Consider the following 16,089-nt stretch of genomic DNA (forward strand, 5'->3'; position numbering starts at 1 on the left):
GAAGACCACCCGGCGCGCTAGATCGCCTCGGGGAGCGCTTGCGGTTTGGCTCCAGATCTAGCCTGACTCGGGCCGGGCCAATCTCGGGAAGGCTGGAACTCACCTGCTGGACAGGTGTCAGCGGTCTGGGGCGTGACCGTGGGGGCGGGCGGCCGCGGTGGGCGGGAGCTGAGGATAAGAAGCTGCAGGCGCATGGCACCCGCCGCCCAGTCGCCGCGGTGGCTGCCGGGATGTGCCGCAGCGAATGGTCGCGCCGGGCGCCGCTCTGAGTGACCTTTCACCCGCGCCCAGCGGCCCCGGGCAGCGGCACAAGGCGGAAGCCATGGCGGAGGCGGTGGCTGCTGCGGGCGGGACGGCCGCGGGCGCCGGCGCGGGCTCCGGGTCTGCAGCGGACCGGGACCGGGACCCGGAGCGGGACCGCGCCGGGCGGAGGCTGCGGGTTCTTTCGGGCCATCTGCTGGGCCGGCCGCAGGAAGCTCTGAGTACCAATGATTGCAAAGCGCGGAGAACCGCGGCGACCGCCACGGCGGCGCCCACTGCCACTCCCGCCGCGCAGGAGTCGGGCCCCATCCCCAAGAAGCGGTGAGTGACGTCTCTGTTGAGCCAGCCGCTGGAGAGGGACCAGGCCGGGCCTGTGCTGCGGGAGGGCACGGGCGCGGTGGGAAGGGAGGTGACACGGGAGGGGGGAAGGCATTCCGGTCCCTGAAAGTGCGGACCATCTCTGTTAAGAGAGCGTAGATGACAAGCAGGATGAGACGGGTTTTGGTCACTATTTGAGAGTGATAAACCTGAAGAACTCTTATTGGGGAAGGCTTTCAGGGGACCTTTTTTCTTGGATTCATAGTGCCAGAAATTCATTGTCTGTCTTGAATTAATACTTAGGAAGCCACCGTCTTCGAATAAATAGAAGGGGTTTAATTATGATCCTCGAAGGAAATTTAAGTTTGTACCAAATGATGAATCTCTTAAAATTCGCTCTAGCTTGGGTGTGAGGTGGCGGTTCCTGGAAGAAGGTGCTGCTGCTGGTTTCTGGGGTGGATTTCTGCTTGCTTAGGGGCATGATATTTGAGGGAGGAGGAAATCGTGGGATGGGAAGAAGCAATAATTAGATGACACTGCTAGTGACTTAGGGTGTGGTGGTAGTTACTGAGCTGTGGTGTAACCAAAAGCTGAAAGATCCTTGTTTGTGGGTGAGGTTGTTTGTAAGATATCTTAAGACTTTTTGGAGAACTGTTAAAGCTCTGATGCAAGCCACTAGGAAAAGTTGGTATTTGAGATGTGGCTTTGTCAGCACGGATAAACTTTGAAAAACTCCAATACTTTGGCCACCTCATCCGACGAGTTGACTCACTGGAAAAGACTCTGAGGCTGGGAGGGATTGCGGGCGGGAGGAGATGGGGCGACAGAGAATGAGATGGCTGGATGGCAGCACCGACTCGATGGACATGAGTTTGAGTGAACTCCGGGAGCTGGTGATGGACAGGGAGGCCTGGCGTGCTGTGATTCATGGGGTTGCAAAGAGTCGGACACGACTGAACGACTGAACTGAACTGAATGTTTAGTGTGTACTTTCAATGTCAGAGATTGTGCTAAATCGAATTTCTTTTACTCCTCTCCAAACTGTGAGATAGGTACAGTTATCTTTCATTTTATAGATGAAGAGATAAACAAGATTTAGAAACCTGCTCTAGGCTTGGCGGGTTCACTGTGTGGCAGGTTAGTTTTCGAAATCTCACCAAGTTGACTTTAGGGCCAAATTCTTAAACTGTACTGTTTCTGATGAATTCATTCATTAATTCAGTATTCATGAGTCCTACTACATACTCACTGTACTAAGAATGTAGAGATTTTAAAATGCAGTATTTACTCCTAAGGAACTGATAACCTTAGGAAGAAGAAGGTTATCAGTTAAGAAGAAGATAAAGTTATAATACAGTATAATAAGAAAGTTAGCTAATAACAGTAGCAAAGTCACTTACCCCAGTTTTGGGTATTTATTTATTAGGACGAAGGCTTTCCAGGGTAGGGATTGCCTGAGTAAATCTCGAAGGTTGTTCTGGAAGTAGCTTGTCAAAGGAGAAAAACATTCTTAGTGGAAAAGCTGTGTTCACAGGTAAAGCAGTGAGAGGTTGAACTGCTAAGAGTTAAGTGTTGCAGGAAGAGGTGAGAATAGCTTGGAATGAGGAGCGGATAGGCTGGTCTTGTTTACAAGATTTTATGTACAGTAAAATATGATTACATTTACCTTTAGAAAGGTCACACTGGGGATTGAGTTGAAGGTTTAAGCAGTTGAGCATATGGTTTTGGGGAACATAGATTTGAGTTTGAATTTCCACTCCACAATTCCAGCTGCATGACCTTGGGCAAGTGACTTAGTCTCTCTCAGAGCTTTAGACCCCTCATGTGTGAAAATGAGGACAGTAAGTCCTGCTTTGCATTGTTGCTGTGAGAATTGAAAAATCTAAAGTGATCAAGTGCTTAGTGTAATGCTGATTTCATAAAGTGAAGTCACTCAGTCGTGTCCGACTCTTTGCAACCCCGTGGACTGTAGCCTACCAGGCTCCTCTGCCCATGGGATTTTCCAGGCAGTAGTACTGGAGTGGATTGCCATTTCCTACTCCAGGGGACCTTCCCTACCCAGGGATCGAACCTGGGTCTCCCGCATTGTAGACAGACGCTTTACCGTCTGAGCCGATAACCCCTCAACAAATGGGAGATGCAGTTTTGATTGAGTCCTGGAGATTTAAAAGAATAAACCATTTATTTAGAAGACTAATATCCCAAAGGGAAATGCAGTGGTTCTGAACTCGGGCATAATGCTGGGAGTGGGCAATCTATTTGAAAAAGTATTAGGCAAATTTTCCATAACTTGATTATTGAGTGGTGGGGGCAGAAAGAATCAAGGGTCACATTCTGGTCTCTGGCTTCATTTGAAGTTATATTAGCTGTGATTGGATTTAAAACTTTGAAGTTTTCTAATGGTTTAATGTGCATTTGTATCCATTCTTTTGTGTGATTGTACATTTATGTGCAGGTTCACACTCTTGAACTAAGTAGAGAGGACAAGTGTTCCTTAAAGTTGGACCTAGGGCCTTTATTTGCGGCATTTAGAGAAAAAGTAATGTTTGGAAGGCACAATGGGGTAATGGATGAGGCTTCCCACAGCTGAGGGTGACTGGTCTGGGAGGCCTTCTGTAGCTGCTCCGTGGACTGAAGGCCCAACTGCATGCAATCTATGCCATTAACGGCCCTGGTATTTCTTTTAGGATTAGATGTGGTAAAATCTAATCCTGTACAAATATGTTAAAGTTTGAATAATAGTATGAGGGAACACAAAACTTGTATTACATGAAGCATCAAAATGTCCTTCACAAGAGTGATCTGCTTAATGAGCTTTTCATGGGGACCCAGGTGTCCCTTCTACTTCCTACTGCTTAGCTGGATCTCAGTTTACCAGCCCCAGAGCAGAGCCAAAAGGGAAGGCAAGTGATGGAGCAGGAAGGAGCCAGTGTGTATTTCTAGTGAAGTGTGAATGTGACTGTATATCGTTATTTTGGAAGGATTTGGTCATGTATGTTATTTGTATAACTCCCTTTCTTTTATTACCTGGGATGATGTCATTGGTTGAAATGCTTTTATCTCATGGCTGCTTATCATCTTGGAATTGGAAGAGTAACTTCTTGAAACTTCATGCTTTCATTCCTCTTATAGGGTAGTCCTGTATATGTCAATTTACTTAACATTTATTGAGTAGTTGCTTTATGATAGATGTTGTCTTAGGTACTGGAAGTAAAGAGATAATAGTCCTTGGCCTCAAAAAATTCAATCTAGCAAGGGAGGTGCACATACCAGCACATTTTGAGTAGAGCCAGTGTAGATACAGATATAGCACAGAGAAAAGAAAGAGTGATATATTCTGTCTAGGGCCTCAGAAGAAGCTTTCTGAAGACGGTTTTAAAATATGGACGATAGTGTGGCAGGTTGATTTGGTGGTGAGGAGCGTTGGTATTCCAGACGGAAGTCATAGCATGTGGCAAAGCAGGAGGGTGGGAAAGTGCACCTTGTATTTAGGTAACTAGACAATTCAGTATTGGTAGAGGTGGGAGTAAGTTAGAAGAGGAGGGCGTGAGCAGGTCATGGAGGCCTTTGGCCTGTAGGTCATCAGTCCTTTCATTCTCTCACTCATATATGTGTGAATGTTTGAGTGCTTACTATGCAGCATATAACAGTGAACAAAAACTCTACCCTTGTAGACTTACATTCTATTTGGAATGGAGATAGTGTAACAGACAAGCAATGCAGTATGTCAGATCATCATATGACATATAATGAAAAGAAACAAAGCAACGTAGGAGGCGTAGTGATGGAGAGCCCTTAAAGGAATTAAGTTGAGAAGGGATGTGATCAGATTGGATTTGGGTTGAAGAGCAATCACTGCAGCTGCAAGGTTAAGAGTGGATTGGAGAAAGATGAGGATGGATATGGGAAGATCCATTCAGGGAGATTGTTAAAGCAGAATAAGGGAGAAATAATGAAGGATTAATTCAAAATGATGGCAGTGAGAATAGAGATGAGGATGGATTTGCATTTTGAAAGTTAGTGCATTAGTTGATATTTAAAACCTGTTACACTTGTCACATGATCTCTTATGAGTAGATTTTACTTCTATCCAAGAACATATATTTTCTTTATTTGAAGTTGTGGAGTAGAGTTTTGAGGATGATGGTTTACTTTTGGACTTCTGTTTTCCTATAATTGCCTATTACTCCATGAGCAATTTCTTTCTGCTCTTGGTTCTGAATGCAGTTTTAGATTCCTAAAAATCATAGTAAATGTCAGCCAAATATGTGACATTTTTATGCCTTGGTTTTGAATTTTTTTCAATTTTTAAAAAGTTATTATAATGTTATGAAAAAGAAGGAAAAGAACCCTTGTTCACATCTGTTCTTCCATTACCAATAACCATTTCCCCAGTTGTAATTTTGACTCCAACCTCTTTGCGGTTTGCATTAGTCAAAATGGTTCTGTGGCAATTTTTATAGCAGTTGTAAACTCTTATAGTTCAGATCAAAAAAATATCTGATTAAGAAAGCTGTTAGTTACATAATTTACTTGCTCATAGTGTCATTTATATACACCATTCTTTAATAAATAGTGTATTAATTAACATCTACAAGAACCTTGGTAGATATTTTCCAGAAAGAAAAATGTGAGTTAACCTCTTGTAAATATTTCCCAGAAGGGCATCCTAAAGCTTGTAAGAGCTGATGCATTTCTGCAACAAGGTTATTTGCACAAGTGACCTGACTTACAATTTACTGTCATTTGACAAACTTAGAGCTTATTTTAGTAGTCATGCTGAATGAAATACTTAGCCTACTTTGCGGAGAAGGCAATGGCAAGCCACTCCAGTACTCTTGCCTAGAAAATCCCATGGATGGAGGAGCCTGGTAGGCTGCAGTCTGTGGGGTCGCTAAGGGTCAGATGTGACTGACTGAACTCACTTTCACTTTTCACTTTCACACATTGGAGAAGGAAATGGCAACCCACTCCAGTGTTCTTGCCTGGAGAATCCCAAGGACGGGGGAGCCTGGTGGGCTTCCGTCTATGGGGTCACACAGAGTCGGACACGACTGAAGTGACTTAGCAGCAGCAGCAGCAGCAGCCTACTTTGAGTTCTTAACTAGGAATTCTAGTAATAGTAGTAATAGAAGTTTTAATTTGCTTAAGTCCTAATGTACCAAGGTACACGCCAATGCTGAGGCGTGTACATTATCTCATTTAATTTTCACAATAGCTCTGAAACGGAGGTGATACTATATGTATGTTACAAATGGAGAAGTAAAGACTTAGAGTAGTTGACTTGTCTAAAGTCACACAACTACAAAATAAAAGAGACAGCAATTCAACTCTGATCTGTCTTACTCCATAGGCTGTATTTCTCACCTATGCAGTGTTACTGCACTTGACGTTGTTCTCTCGGGGGAAGCTACCTACTTGGTAATCATCAAGTTATTTTCTTTGTCATCTAAGTTTCAAATCTTTTGTGAGTGAATAGATCATGATCATATACAGTGTGATAATTAAAAGAGCATTAGTTTATATTGTGCTTGTGTATTATAAAATATGTTTTATATATTTTTATATATGATAAAATAGAAGTTTCATTTTGATCCTGTCAAAGTGAAATTCATAATTTAAGAAAATGTAATACATTGTTTAAAAACGTAGACCAACCTGTTTCCTTTTGCAAGTGAATCTTGTTTGACGTGTGAAAGAAGATGGTGCTGAGGACAGAAGGGAAAGGAGGGCTGTGGATGACCCCAGATCGGAGGAGAAAGGAGAAGTAATGGGGGATTTACTGCCTGGGTGTAAATTAACTGTCTTTGGACTGTAAGTGACTGTGTGTGTTTGTTTGTTAGTCACTCAGTCATGTCCGACTCTTTGCGACTCCATGGACTGTGGCCCTTCAGCCTCTTCTGTCCATGGGATTCTCCAGGCAAGGATACTGGAGTGGGTTGCCATTTCCTTCTCCACTATAAGTGAATAAGAAATGCTGAATATTTAACCTCCATGGTTATTTGATATGATACTTCTTTTAGATTGGAAGTATCATTTTAAGATAGACAACATTTTCTGTAAATAGACTTCCTCTTGATTCAGGAATAAGAGAGATCCCTTCAAGAAAATTAGAGATACCAAGGGAACATTTCATGCAAAGATGGGCTCGATAAAGGACAGAAATGGTATGGACCTAACAGAAGCAGAAGATATTAAGAAGAGGTGGCAAGAATACACAGGAGAACTGTCCAAAAAAGAGCTTCACGACCCAGATAATGACGATGGTGTGATCACTCACCTAGAGCCAGACATCCTGGAATGTGAAGTCAAGTGGGCCTTAGGAAGCATCACTACAAAGCTAGTGGAGGTGATGGAATTCCAGTTGAGCTATTTCAGATCCTGAAAGATGATGCTGTGAAAGTGCTGCACTCAATATGCCAGCAAATTTGGAACACTCAGCAGTGGCCACAGGACTGGAAAAGGTCAGTTTTCATTCCAATCCCAAAGAAAGGCAATGCCAAAGAATGCTCAAACTACTGCACAATTGCATTCATCTCACATGCTAGTAAAGTCATGCATCAAAATTCTCCAAGCCAGGCTTCAGCAATATGTGAACCATGAACTTCCAGATGTTCAAGCAGGTTTTAGAAAAGGCAGAGGCACCAGAGATCAAATTGCCAACATCCGCTGGATCATGGAGAAAGCAAGAGAGTTCCAGAAAAACGTCTATTTCTGCTTCGTTGACTATGCCAAAGCCTTTGACTGTGTGGGTCACAATAAACTGTGGAAAATTCTGAAAGAGATGGGAATACCAGACCACCTGACCTGCCTCTTGAGAAACCTGTATGCAGGTCAGGAAGCAACAGTTAGAACTGGACATGGAACAACAGACTGATTCCAAATAGGAAAAGGAGTGCGTCAAGGCTGTATATTGTCACCCTGCTTATTTAACTTATACGCAGAGTACATCATGAGAAACACTGGGCTGGAAGAAGCACAAGCTGGAATCAAGATTGCTGGGAGAAATATCAGTAACCTCAGATATGCAGATGACAGCACCCTTATGGCAGAAAGTGAAGAGGAACTAAAAAGCCTCTTGATCAAAGTGAAGGAGGATAGTGAAAAAGTTGGCTTAAAGCTCAACATTCAGAAAACTGAATTTCTGGCATCTGGCCCCATTACTTCATGGGAAATAGATGGGGAAACAGTGGAAACAGTGTCAGATTTTATTTTTTTGGGCTCCAAAATCACTGCAGATGGTGATTGCAGGCATGAGATTAAATGATGCTTACTCCTTGGAAGGAAAGTTATGACCAACCTAGATAGCAAATTAAAAAGCAGAGACATTACTTTGCCAACAAAGGTCCATCTAGTCAAGGCTATGGTTTTTCCAGTGGTTATGTATGGATGTGAGTGTTGGATTGTGTAAAAAGCTGGTCGCCGAAGAATTGATGCTTTTGAACTGTGGTGTTGGAGAAGACTCTTGAGAGTCCCTTGGACTGCAAGGAGATCCAACCAGTCCATCCTAAAGGAGATCAGTCCTGGGTGTTCATTGGAAGGACTGATGTTGAAGCTGAAACTCCAATACTTTGGCCATCTGATGTGAAAAGCTGACTCATTGGAAAGGACCCTGATGCTGGGAAAGATTGAGGGCCGGAGGAGAAGGGGACGACAGAGGATGAGATGGCTGGATGGCATCACCGACTCGATGGAGGTGAGTTTGAGTGAACTCCGGGAGTTGGTGATGGACAGGGAGGCCTGGCGTGCTGTGATTCATAGGGTTGCAAAGAGTCAGACACGACTGAGCGACTGAACTGAACTTATGTCAGGAAGTTTCTGCTATAGAGCTATCACTTCTGGTCACTTAATAAACATATCTAGTAGTAAATTAAGTGATCTTTTCTTAGGCTGTGGAAAAATGAAGTTCTCTTATAGTCAGATGAGATACTTCATGGAATGCTTTAAAAGCAAGTGCTAAGCAACTCCTTTTGGTTTTATTTTCTTGCTATTGAAATAGGATATTAATAATAAACTAATCTTTATCAGATTGGTATGTTAGTTTCAAATCCAAACCAAATCAAAGGATTCTGAGTAGAGTTTACTCTCTCTATTTGTTTATACCTCTGTCCCACATCTGAATTCAGAATGAATTGAGAAGTAAGATTCGGAATATAGACAGATGGAGTGAAAATGTCAGCTTTATTACCAATAAAGCTGGCTGGAGTATATGGCTTAGATCAGGGCTGCCTAATATTTGCCCTGCATTGTGCTCAGTCACAGGTCATCCTGTACCACAGAAGGTTTCCTCTGCAAGGGCAGAGCCAGCTCTGGTAAGCCTTGTATAGGGCACTGAAAGACTCGAATATAACCTCTCCATAGCGAATATATTGGAGAGGCAGAAAAAGGGCTGTTCCCAGGTTCGTAGTGCCTTCTCTCAGAAGCAACTAACGGCAAAAGTCATATAAGAGGGCTAGGGAGAGGACAGGACTATTACCTTTCTGAATTTCCTCCACATTGAAAGCTGGAGGCTGGAGAATGGAGATTTTGCTGGAATGTTTTTGGAGAAATTGAGGGAAAGGGCTGAAAACTTTTTGGTAAATCAAAGTCTTCCACCTGCATCATTTGCTTGTGTTATCCCCATTGCCTCCTGAATATGTTATAGTGTCCTTGGTAGGGCAGTTTGGGTCCTCCAGAAGGATCTGTCTATATCAGCCTTTCCAGGCTATCTTTTATTTCCTGATACCTACTGTGTAGTCTAGCTGCATACCAGAATTGTTGCTGCTCCCAGAATGTGGTCTTCCCATCTCCTTTTCTTTCTTTGATACATTGGTGTGTCTCCAAGTATAGTACACATAGCACTGATGGTCCTGAGATAATTTGGGGGTGGTATAAACTTATCTGGATAGTTATAAATATGTGTATATATACTTATTATTTTTGTTAAACTTTATTGAATTATTCCAAATTTATTCTAAGTAAATGCATAAATCTTAGTTTCATAGCTTACTTTTTACAAAGTGAACACATCTATCTTCAGTCAGTTCAGTTCAGTTCAGTCGCTCAGTCGTGTCCGACTCTTTGCGACCCCATGAATCACTTCATGCCAGGCCTCCCTGTCCATCACCAACTCCCGGAGTTCACTCAAACTCATGTCCATTGAGTTGGTGATGCCATCCAGCCATCTCATTCTCCGTCATCCCTGTCTCCTCCCGCCCCCAATCCCTCCCAGCATCAGAGTCTTTTCCAGTGAGTCAACTCGTCGCATGAGGTGGCCAAAGTATTGAAGAGGGCTTCTGGGGTACAGGTAATACTGTTTCTTAAATACTGGTAAGATAGATGTATGTATGTCTATCTATCTTACCAGTATTCAAATTAAGAAACAGTATTACCTGTACCCCAGAAGCCTTCTTCATGTTTGTTTCCAGTGTCGCCTCCCCCGAGGATAACGACTGCCTTGACTTTTAACTCAGTGGCTTGGATTTGCTTGTTTTGGACTTAATATTAATGAAGTATTAATAATATAATGGAATCACATATGTACTCCTTTGGGTCTGGCTTTTTCCTTTCAGTGTTATGTTTAATATATTCACACACGTTGATGCTTCTGGTTGTATTTTGTTCATCTTCATTACTGAATAGTATTTCACTGAGTGGATACATACCATAGGTTATTTGCTCTGTTATTGATGGACATTTAAGTGCTTGCTACTTTTAGGATTGAGTGGTTATTTATTTATTTACAATATGAAGTACAAGTCAAACTAGTGTTTTTATTGCTGTTATTGTATAAAAATAGGCTAAAGTAATTAAAATAGTATTTAATATATTCAATTTTCTTAAGTACATCAATTGTCTGTGGTAATAAACAAAATGATACTAGGTACTAAATCATTCTTATAAACATATTGAATTGAATTTGTAAACACAGTGACCGTAAAGTCTTTAAAGTGTTCAGATAAACTTAACTATGAACTTAAAAGATTTCCACTTAAAAATATAAGTCTGTGACTCAGTTACACATTTTAAATTTGTTACAAGTCAGTCAATTCTTACAGGCCAGATGCTGTTAAATTTTGTAAGTATGTAGAAGATCGGTTTTTGTTTAACTTTCTTACAATTATTAACATCTGACTTTGATTCTCTTAAGCATCTGTATATTAATTCTAGGTCTTTCTGTAGTTGAAATATGCTTACTCAAAAGGAAAGCTGTTACAGTTATAGGTACCTGCAGTGACTTTTGACAAGGGAGTGTTGCTTCTTGAGTGAGATCATCTTCACGCTGACTAGGAAACATACTGTGTTGTATATAATATTTGGCCTTGCGAGCCTTTCTCAAGTTACTAACCAGATATTTGGGCCAGGATGCTGACCAGGTTCTTTTCGTAACTTTACTGGGACTCTCCAAACTATTTATAGTTGCCATGTCAGCCATGCCATCAAGTGGGGAGTATTCATATATCTCAGGATCTTGTAACCAAGTAATACAAATTATTTAATTTTTATATTCACAGTTTATGACGCCCACTCAGATTGATCATGCGATTGAATTTTGAATTTCTTCTGAAGGTGTTTGAGCTTTTTAGCATCAGGGATATTACATCTAGCTTCAGGGATATTAAAATGACACCCACTTGAATTCTATTCTGTTGTCAACTTAAATTTTGTAAATTACTCTCCACTAGTGCTTTCTGTGGAGAAGGCAATGGGAAGCCACTCCAGTACTCTTGCCTAGAAAATCCCAGGGACGGAGGAGCCTGGTAGGCTGCAGTCCATGGGGTTGCTACGAGTCAGACATGACTGAGCGACTTCACTTTCCCTTTTCACTTTCACACATTGGAGAAGGAAATGACAACCCACTCCAGTGTTCTTGCCTGGAGAATCCCAGGGATAGGGGAGCCTGGTGGGCTTCCGTCTATGGGGTCACACAGAGTCGGACACGACTGAAGTGACTTAGCAGCAGCAGCGCTTTCTGTGATAATGTAGATGTTCTGTGGTCTGCACTGTTCAATATGGTAGCCACTAAGCACATGTGGCCATTAAGCACTTGAAATGCAGCTAAGGTGACTGAGGAGCCAAGTTTTAAATTTTGTATACTTTTAATTAATTTAAATAGGCACATAAAGCTAGTGATACATTAGCACAGCGATATTTTGAAACTTAACTCATTACCTGTCCTTTCTTGTTCCTCGATGACCTTACTGTTCTGAGTTCTCTTATTTCTGTAAGTGTTAGCCTTACTCTTGAACTGCTTCCCATTTCCCCCCACCCCCCAACTTTTAAAAATTGAAGGATGATTGATTTAACAATGTTACAGTAGCTTCAGGTGTACGACATAGTGGTTTGATATTTTTATACAAAATACATTACAAAATGTTCCACCACGGTAAGTCTACTTACTTGTTACCGTTGTTGTTGGTTAGCCACTAAGTCATGTCTGATTCTTTGCGACCCCATGGACTGTAGCCCGCCAGGCTTCTCTGTCCATGAGCTTTCCCAGGCAAGGATACTGCTGTGGGTTGTCATTTCCTTCTCCAGGGGATCTTCCTGACCCAGGGATGGAACCACTGTCTCCTGCATAGGCAGGTGGATTCTTTTCTATTGAGCCACCAGGGAAGCCCTCTGTTACCATGGAGAGTTATTACGATATTATTGACTTATAATCCTTAACTGTACATTACATCTCTATAACTTATTTTTTTTATAACTGGAAGTTTGTACTTCTTAATCTCCCTCACCTATTTCACCTATCTCCCCAACCCCCTTCCCCTTGGCAGCCATTGCCAGTTTGTTCTCTGTATGAATGAGTCTCATTTTTTCTATTTTATGTTTGTTCGTTTGTTTTGTTTTTAGATCCCACATATAGGTGAAGTCATACAGTACTTGTCTTTCTCAGTCTGACTTATTTCACATAGCATAATTCCCTCTAGGTCCATCCATGTCATCAAAAATGGCAAGACTTCACTCTTTTTTTAATGGCCAAGTATACCGGAGGCCTGGCGTGCTGTGATTCTTGGGGTCGCGGAGAGTCGGACACGACTGAGCGACTGAACTGAACTGAACTGAACTGATGTGTTTTATTTCCTTATTTGGTTGTGTCACGTCTTAGTTTCAGCACGGTGGATCTTTGCTGTGGCACGTGGACTCTCTGCTAGTGGTGCGCAGGCTCAGTAGTTGCAGCACGCGGTCTTAGTTGCTCAGGGGCATATGGGATCTTAGTTCCCAACCAGAGATTGAACCCACCCACATCCCCTGCACTACAAGGGGGCTTCTTCACCACTGGACCCCCAGGGAAGTCCTCATATATTTTATCACCTCTTCACCTACTGATAGACAGTTCCATATCTTGGGCTTTGTACATAATGCTACAGGAAGACCCCCTGGAGAAGGACACGCAGTCCGCTCCAGTATTCTTGCCTGGAGAATCCCATGGACAGAGGAGTCTGGTGGCTACAGTCTAGGGTGTCACAGAGGAGTCAGAGACAACTTAGTGACTGACAACAACAGCAGTGTACTTATTACCATTTCGTTAATTGTTGTGGGGGTGTTTTTGGTAGTTTGTTTTTCCTTTCTTCTTTTTGCTCTCCTCTCTTCTGATTTGATTATTATCTTTAGTGTTATTTCAGATTCCTTTCTCTTCTGTATGTGTATCTATTACAGATTTTTGGTTTGAGGTTCCTGTGAGATTTATTTATGTTTGTTTTTGGTTGTATTAGGTCTTTGTTGCAGCATGGGCTCCTCATTGTGGTGTGCAGGCTTCCCTAGTTGCTGCACACAGGCTTTTCTAGTCGGTGCATTCATTCAGCCTCTCTACTTAGGGCACATGGCCTCAGTAGTTGTGGCACGTGGGCTCTGAAGTGTACATGGTCAGCAGTTAACGTGGGCTTCTCTGGTTGTGGTGCATGGGCTTAGTTACCCTGTGGCATGTGGAATCTTAATTCCCCAACAAGAGATTGAACCTACGCCCTCTAATTAGAAGGCAGATTCTTAATCACTGGACCACTAGGGAAATCCCCCATGAGACACACATATAGCAATCATTTATACTTGGTTATTTTAAGTTGTTGGTTTCTGAATTTCAAATGTATTTTAACAGTTCTGCAATTTTCCCACCTCCCCCATTTTTAATTTTAACATCATATGTTAACATTCTTTTTGTGGATGCACACTTATTGTAGATACAGGTGATTTTTGCTACTTTTGTCTTTTAACCTTCTGGTTAGCTTTATAAGTGGTTGATCTACTATCTTTACTGTATAATTGCCTTTACCAATGAGATTTTTCCTTTTGCATTGAATACTTTCCTTTTTTTTTTTTTCCTGGCCATGCCACAGGGCATGAAGGATCTTAGTTCCCCAATCAGGAGTTGAGCCCATCACCTTGCAGTGGAAACACAGAATCTTAACTGTTGGACTGCCGGAGAAGGCCCAGTGCTTTTCATATTTCTAGTTGTGGCCTTTACTTTCTGCTTAGAGAAGTTCCTTTAACGTTTCCTACAAAGCTGGTTTCACGGTGCTAAACTCTTGTACCTTTTTGCTTGTTTGTGAAATTCTTAGTCTTTCTTTCAAATCTGAATGAAAGGTTTTTCAGGGAGAGTATTCTTGGTCTAGGTTTTTCCCTTTTATCACTTTACATATGTATCATACCACTCCCTTCTGGCCTGTAGAGTTTCTACTGAAAAATCAGCTGATAGTTTTATGGGAGTTCCTCTGTCCGTAACTTACTGCTTTCCCCTTGCTGTTTTTTTAATATTCTCTTCTTCTTTAGTTTTAATTTTTGCCATTTTACTTACAGTGTGTCTTGGCATAGTCCTTTTTGGTTTGATCGTATTTGGGACTGTCTGTGCTTCCTAACCCTGAATGTTTGTTTCCTTTCCCAGGTTAGGGAAGTTTTGAATATATTCTGTACCCCTTTCTGTCTTCAGAGACAGCTATAATGAGATGTTAGTACATTTGACATTGTTCTAGAGATCTCTTAAACTGCATTTTTTTAAAAATTCTTTTTTCTTCTTTCTATTCAGCTTGGGTGATTTCCACTGCTCTGTCTTCTAGTTTATTGATCTGTTCCTCTGTATTGATTCTAGTGTACTTTAAAATTTTAGTTATTGTATGTTTTTATTTCTGGTTCTTCTCTGTTTTCTCTTTGTTAAACTTTTCACTGTGTTCATTCTTCTCCTAAGTTTGTTGAGCATTTATATGATTATTACCTTGAACCTTATTGAGTAGATTGCTTATCTCCACTATGTTTAGTTATTCTGGGATTTTGACTTGTCGCTTTGTTTGAATATATTCTCTGTTTCCTTTTTCTGCCTCATTCCTATGTGGCTGGCTGTGTATTGGCCTGGGAAATCCTGGGGCTGGTGCCTGTCCACTGGTTGATAAGTAAGCCCCAAGTGCTAATATGTTAGAGGGAGGAATCCAGAATGGCACTTTGCAGTGCTGTCCTTTTCATGGTAGAATGAGCTTGTCAAAATACTGCACCAATGTCTGTCCCCAGGGCGAGTCCCAGTTGCCTCCTGCCTCTCCCAGGAAGTTTGCAGAGATTAGCAAGCAGGTCTAACCCAAGTCTCCTTTCAAATTTCTGCCTGTATGCTGGGACTAAGAGTGTGTGCGATTTTGCATGCACCCCTAGAGAGTGGAGTCTCTGTTCCTGTAGCCCTCCAGCTGTCCCATGTGCAAGTCCCACTGGCTTTCAAAGCCAGCAGCCATCCTGGGGGCTCGTTTTCCCAGTGCAGGACGCCGCTGGGATGTCCAATGTGGGCCTCAAACCCCTCAGTCCTTGAGGAGAACCTCTCCATGGATTCCATTATCCTTCTGATTGTGGATTGCCTGTCTGGGCTTGTGGGTCTTGAGTATAAAATGTCTCTGCCCCGCTTACCTATTTTATGGTTGCTTCCTTGTATCCAAAGTTATAGGAAACCTTTTCTGCATCATGGATAGTTGCTCTGTAAATAGTTGTAATTTTGGTATTCCTGTGGGAGAAGATTAGCTCAGGGTCTTCCTACTCTGCCATCTTGGCCATGCCCCTCTTTCATTCTTTTAAGATTAAACTCTCTTTTGAATTAATTTATTCAAATTAATAATTCTATGGTCCCTCTTATGCTTTTGTACATGTTTATCTCATCTGATCCTCACAATCACACATTTTATAGATTAGTAACTGAAGCTCATAGACACTTGCCAGAAAATAGTCACTTGTTAGCTAGTAAGAGTAGAGCTTAGATTTGAGTCCAGATCTTTTCTCTCGAATCTAGAGCTTTTTTCTTGATTCTGTACTGATATTACCAAGTTGTACTCATTTTTTCTTCACAATCTTCCTCACACTCATTTTGCACATTAAGCAAGTATTGATCAGTCACTTGTGTTCTAGGTCCTTGGGCTGCATCAGTCAACAAAATGGACAAAAGTTTTTGCCCTCATGGAGTTTACATTTTAATGAGTGAAATGGGTAATTATTATGTTTAGTTAAACTATAAAGTCTTGTAGAAGATAAGTGCTGTGGAAAAAGAAAAAAGTGGAGCAGAGTTAGGAG

The 16,089-nt window shown here is 41.9% G+C and overlaps 1 protein-coding gene across 2 annotated transcripts in view; it reads left to right on the forward strand.

The window, feature by feature from the left end:
- The first annotated feature begins 205 nt into the window (after nucleotides 1-205).
- AGPS (alkylglycerone phosphate synthase) overlaps nucleotides 206-16,089 on the forward strand; it is a 134,084-nt gene continuing 118,200 nt past the window's right edge. The window contains exon 1 of one of the 2 annotated variants that reach the window (XM_088830350.1): nucleotides 206-582. In XM_088830350.1, the coding sequence (XP_088686476.1) occupies nucleotides 245-582 (338 nt within the window). In that variant the 5' untranslated portion in view covers nucleotides 206-244. The remainder of the gene's footprint in view (nucleotides 583-16,089) is intronic. The other variant, XM_055398610.2, reaches the window with a different exon arrangement.

This window comes from Moschus berezovskii, chromosome 2 (genome assembly GCF_049115385.1).
Source record: "Moschus berezovskii isolate FMDL1 chromosome 2, NW_MosBer_1.0, whole genome shotgun sequence".
In the NCBI taxonomy this organism is placed as follows: domain Eukaryota; kingdom Metazoa; phylum Chordata; class Mammalia; order Artiodactyla; family Moschidae; genus Moschus; species Moschus berezovskii.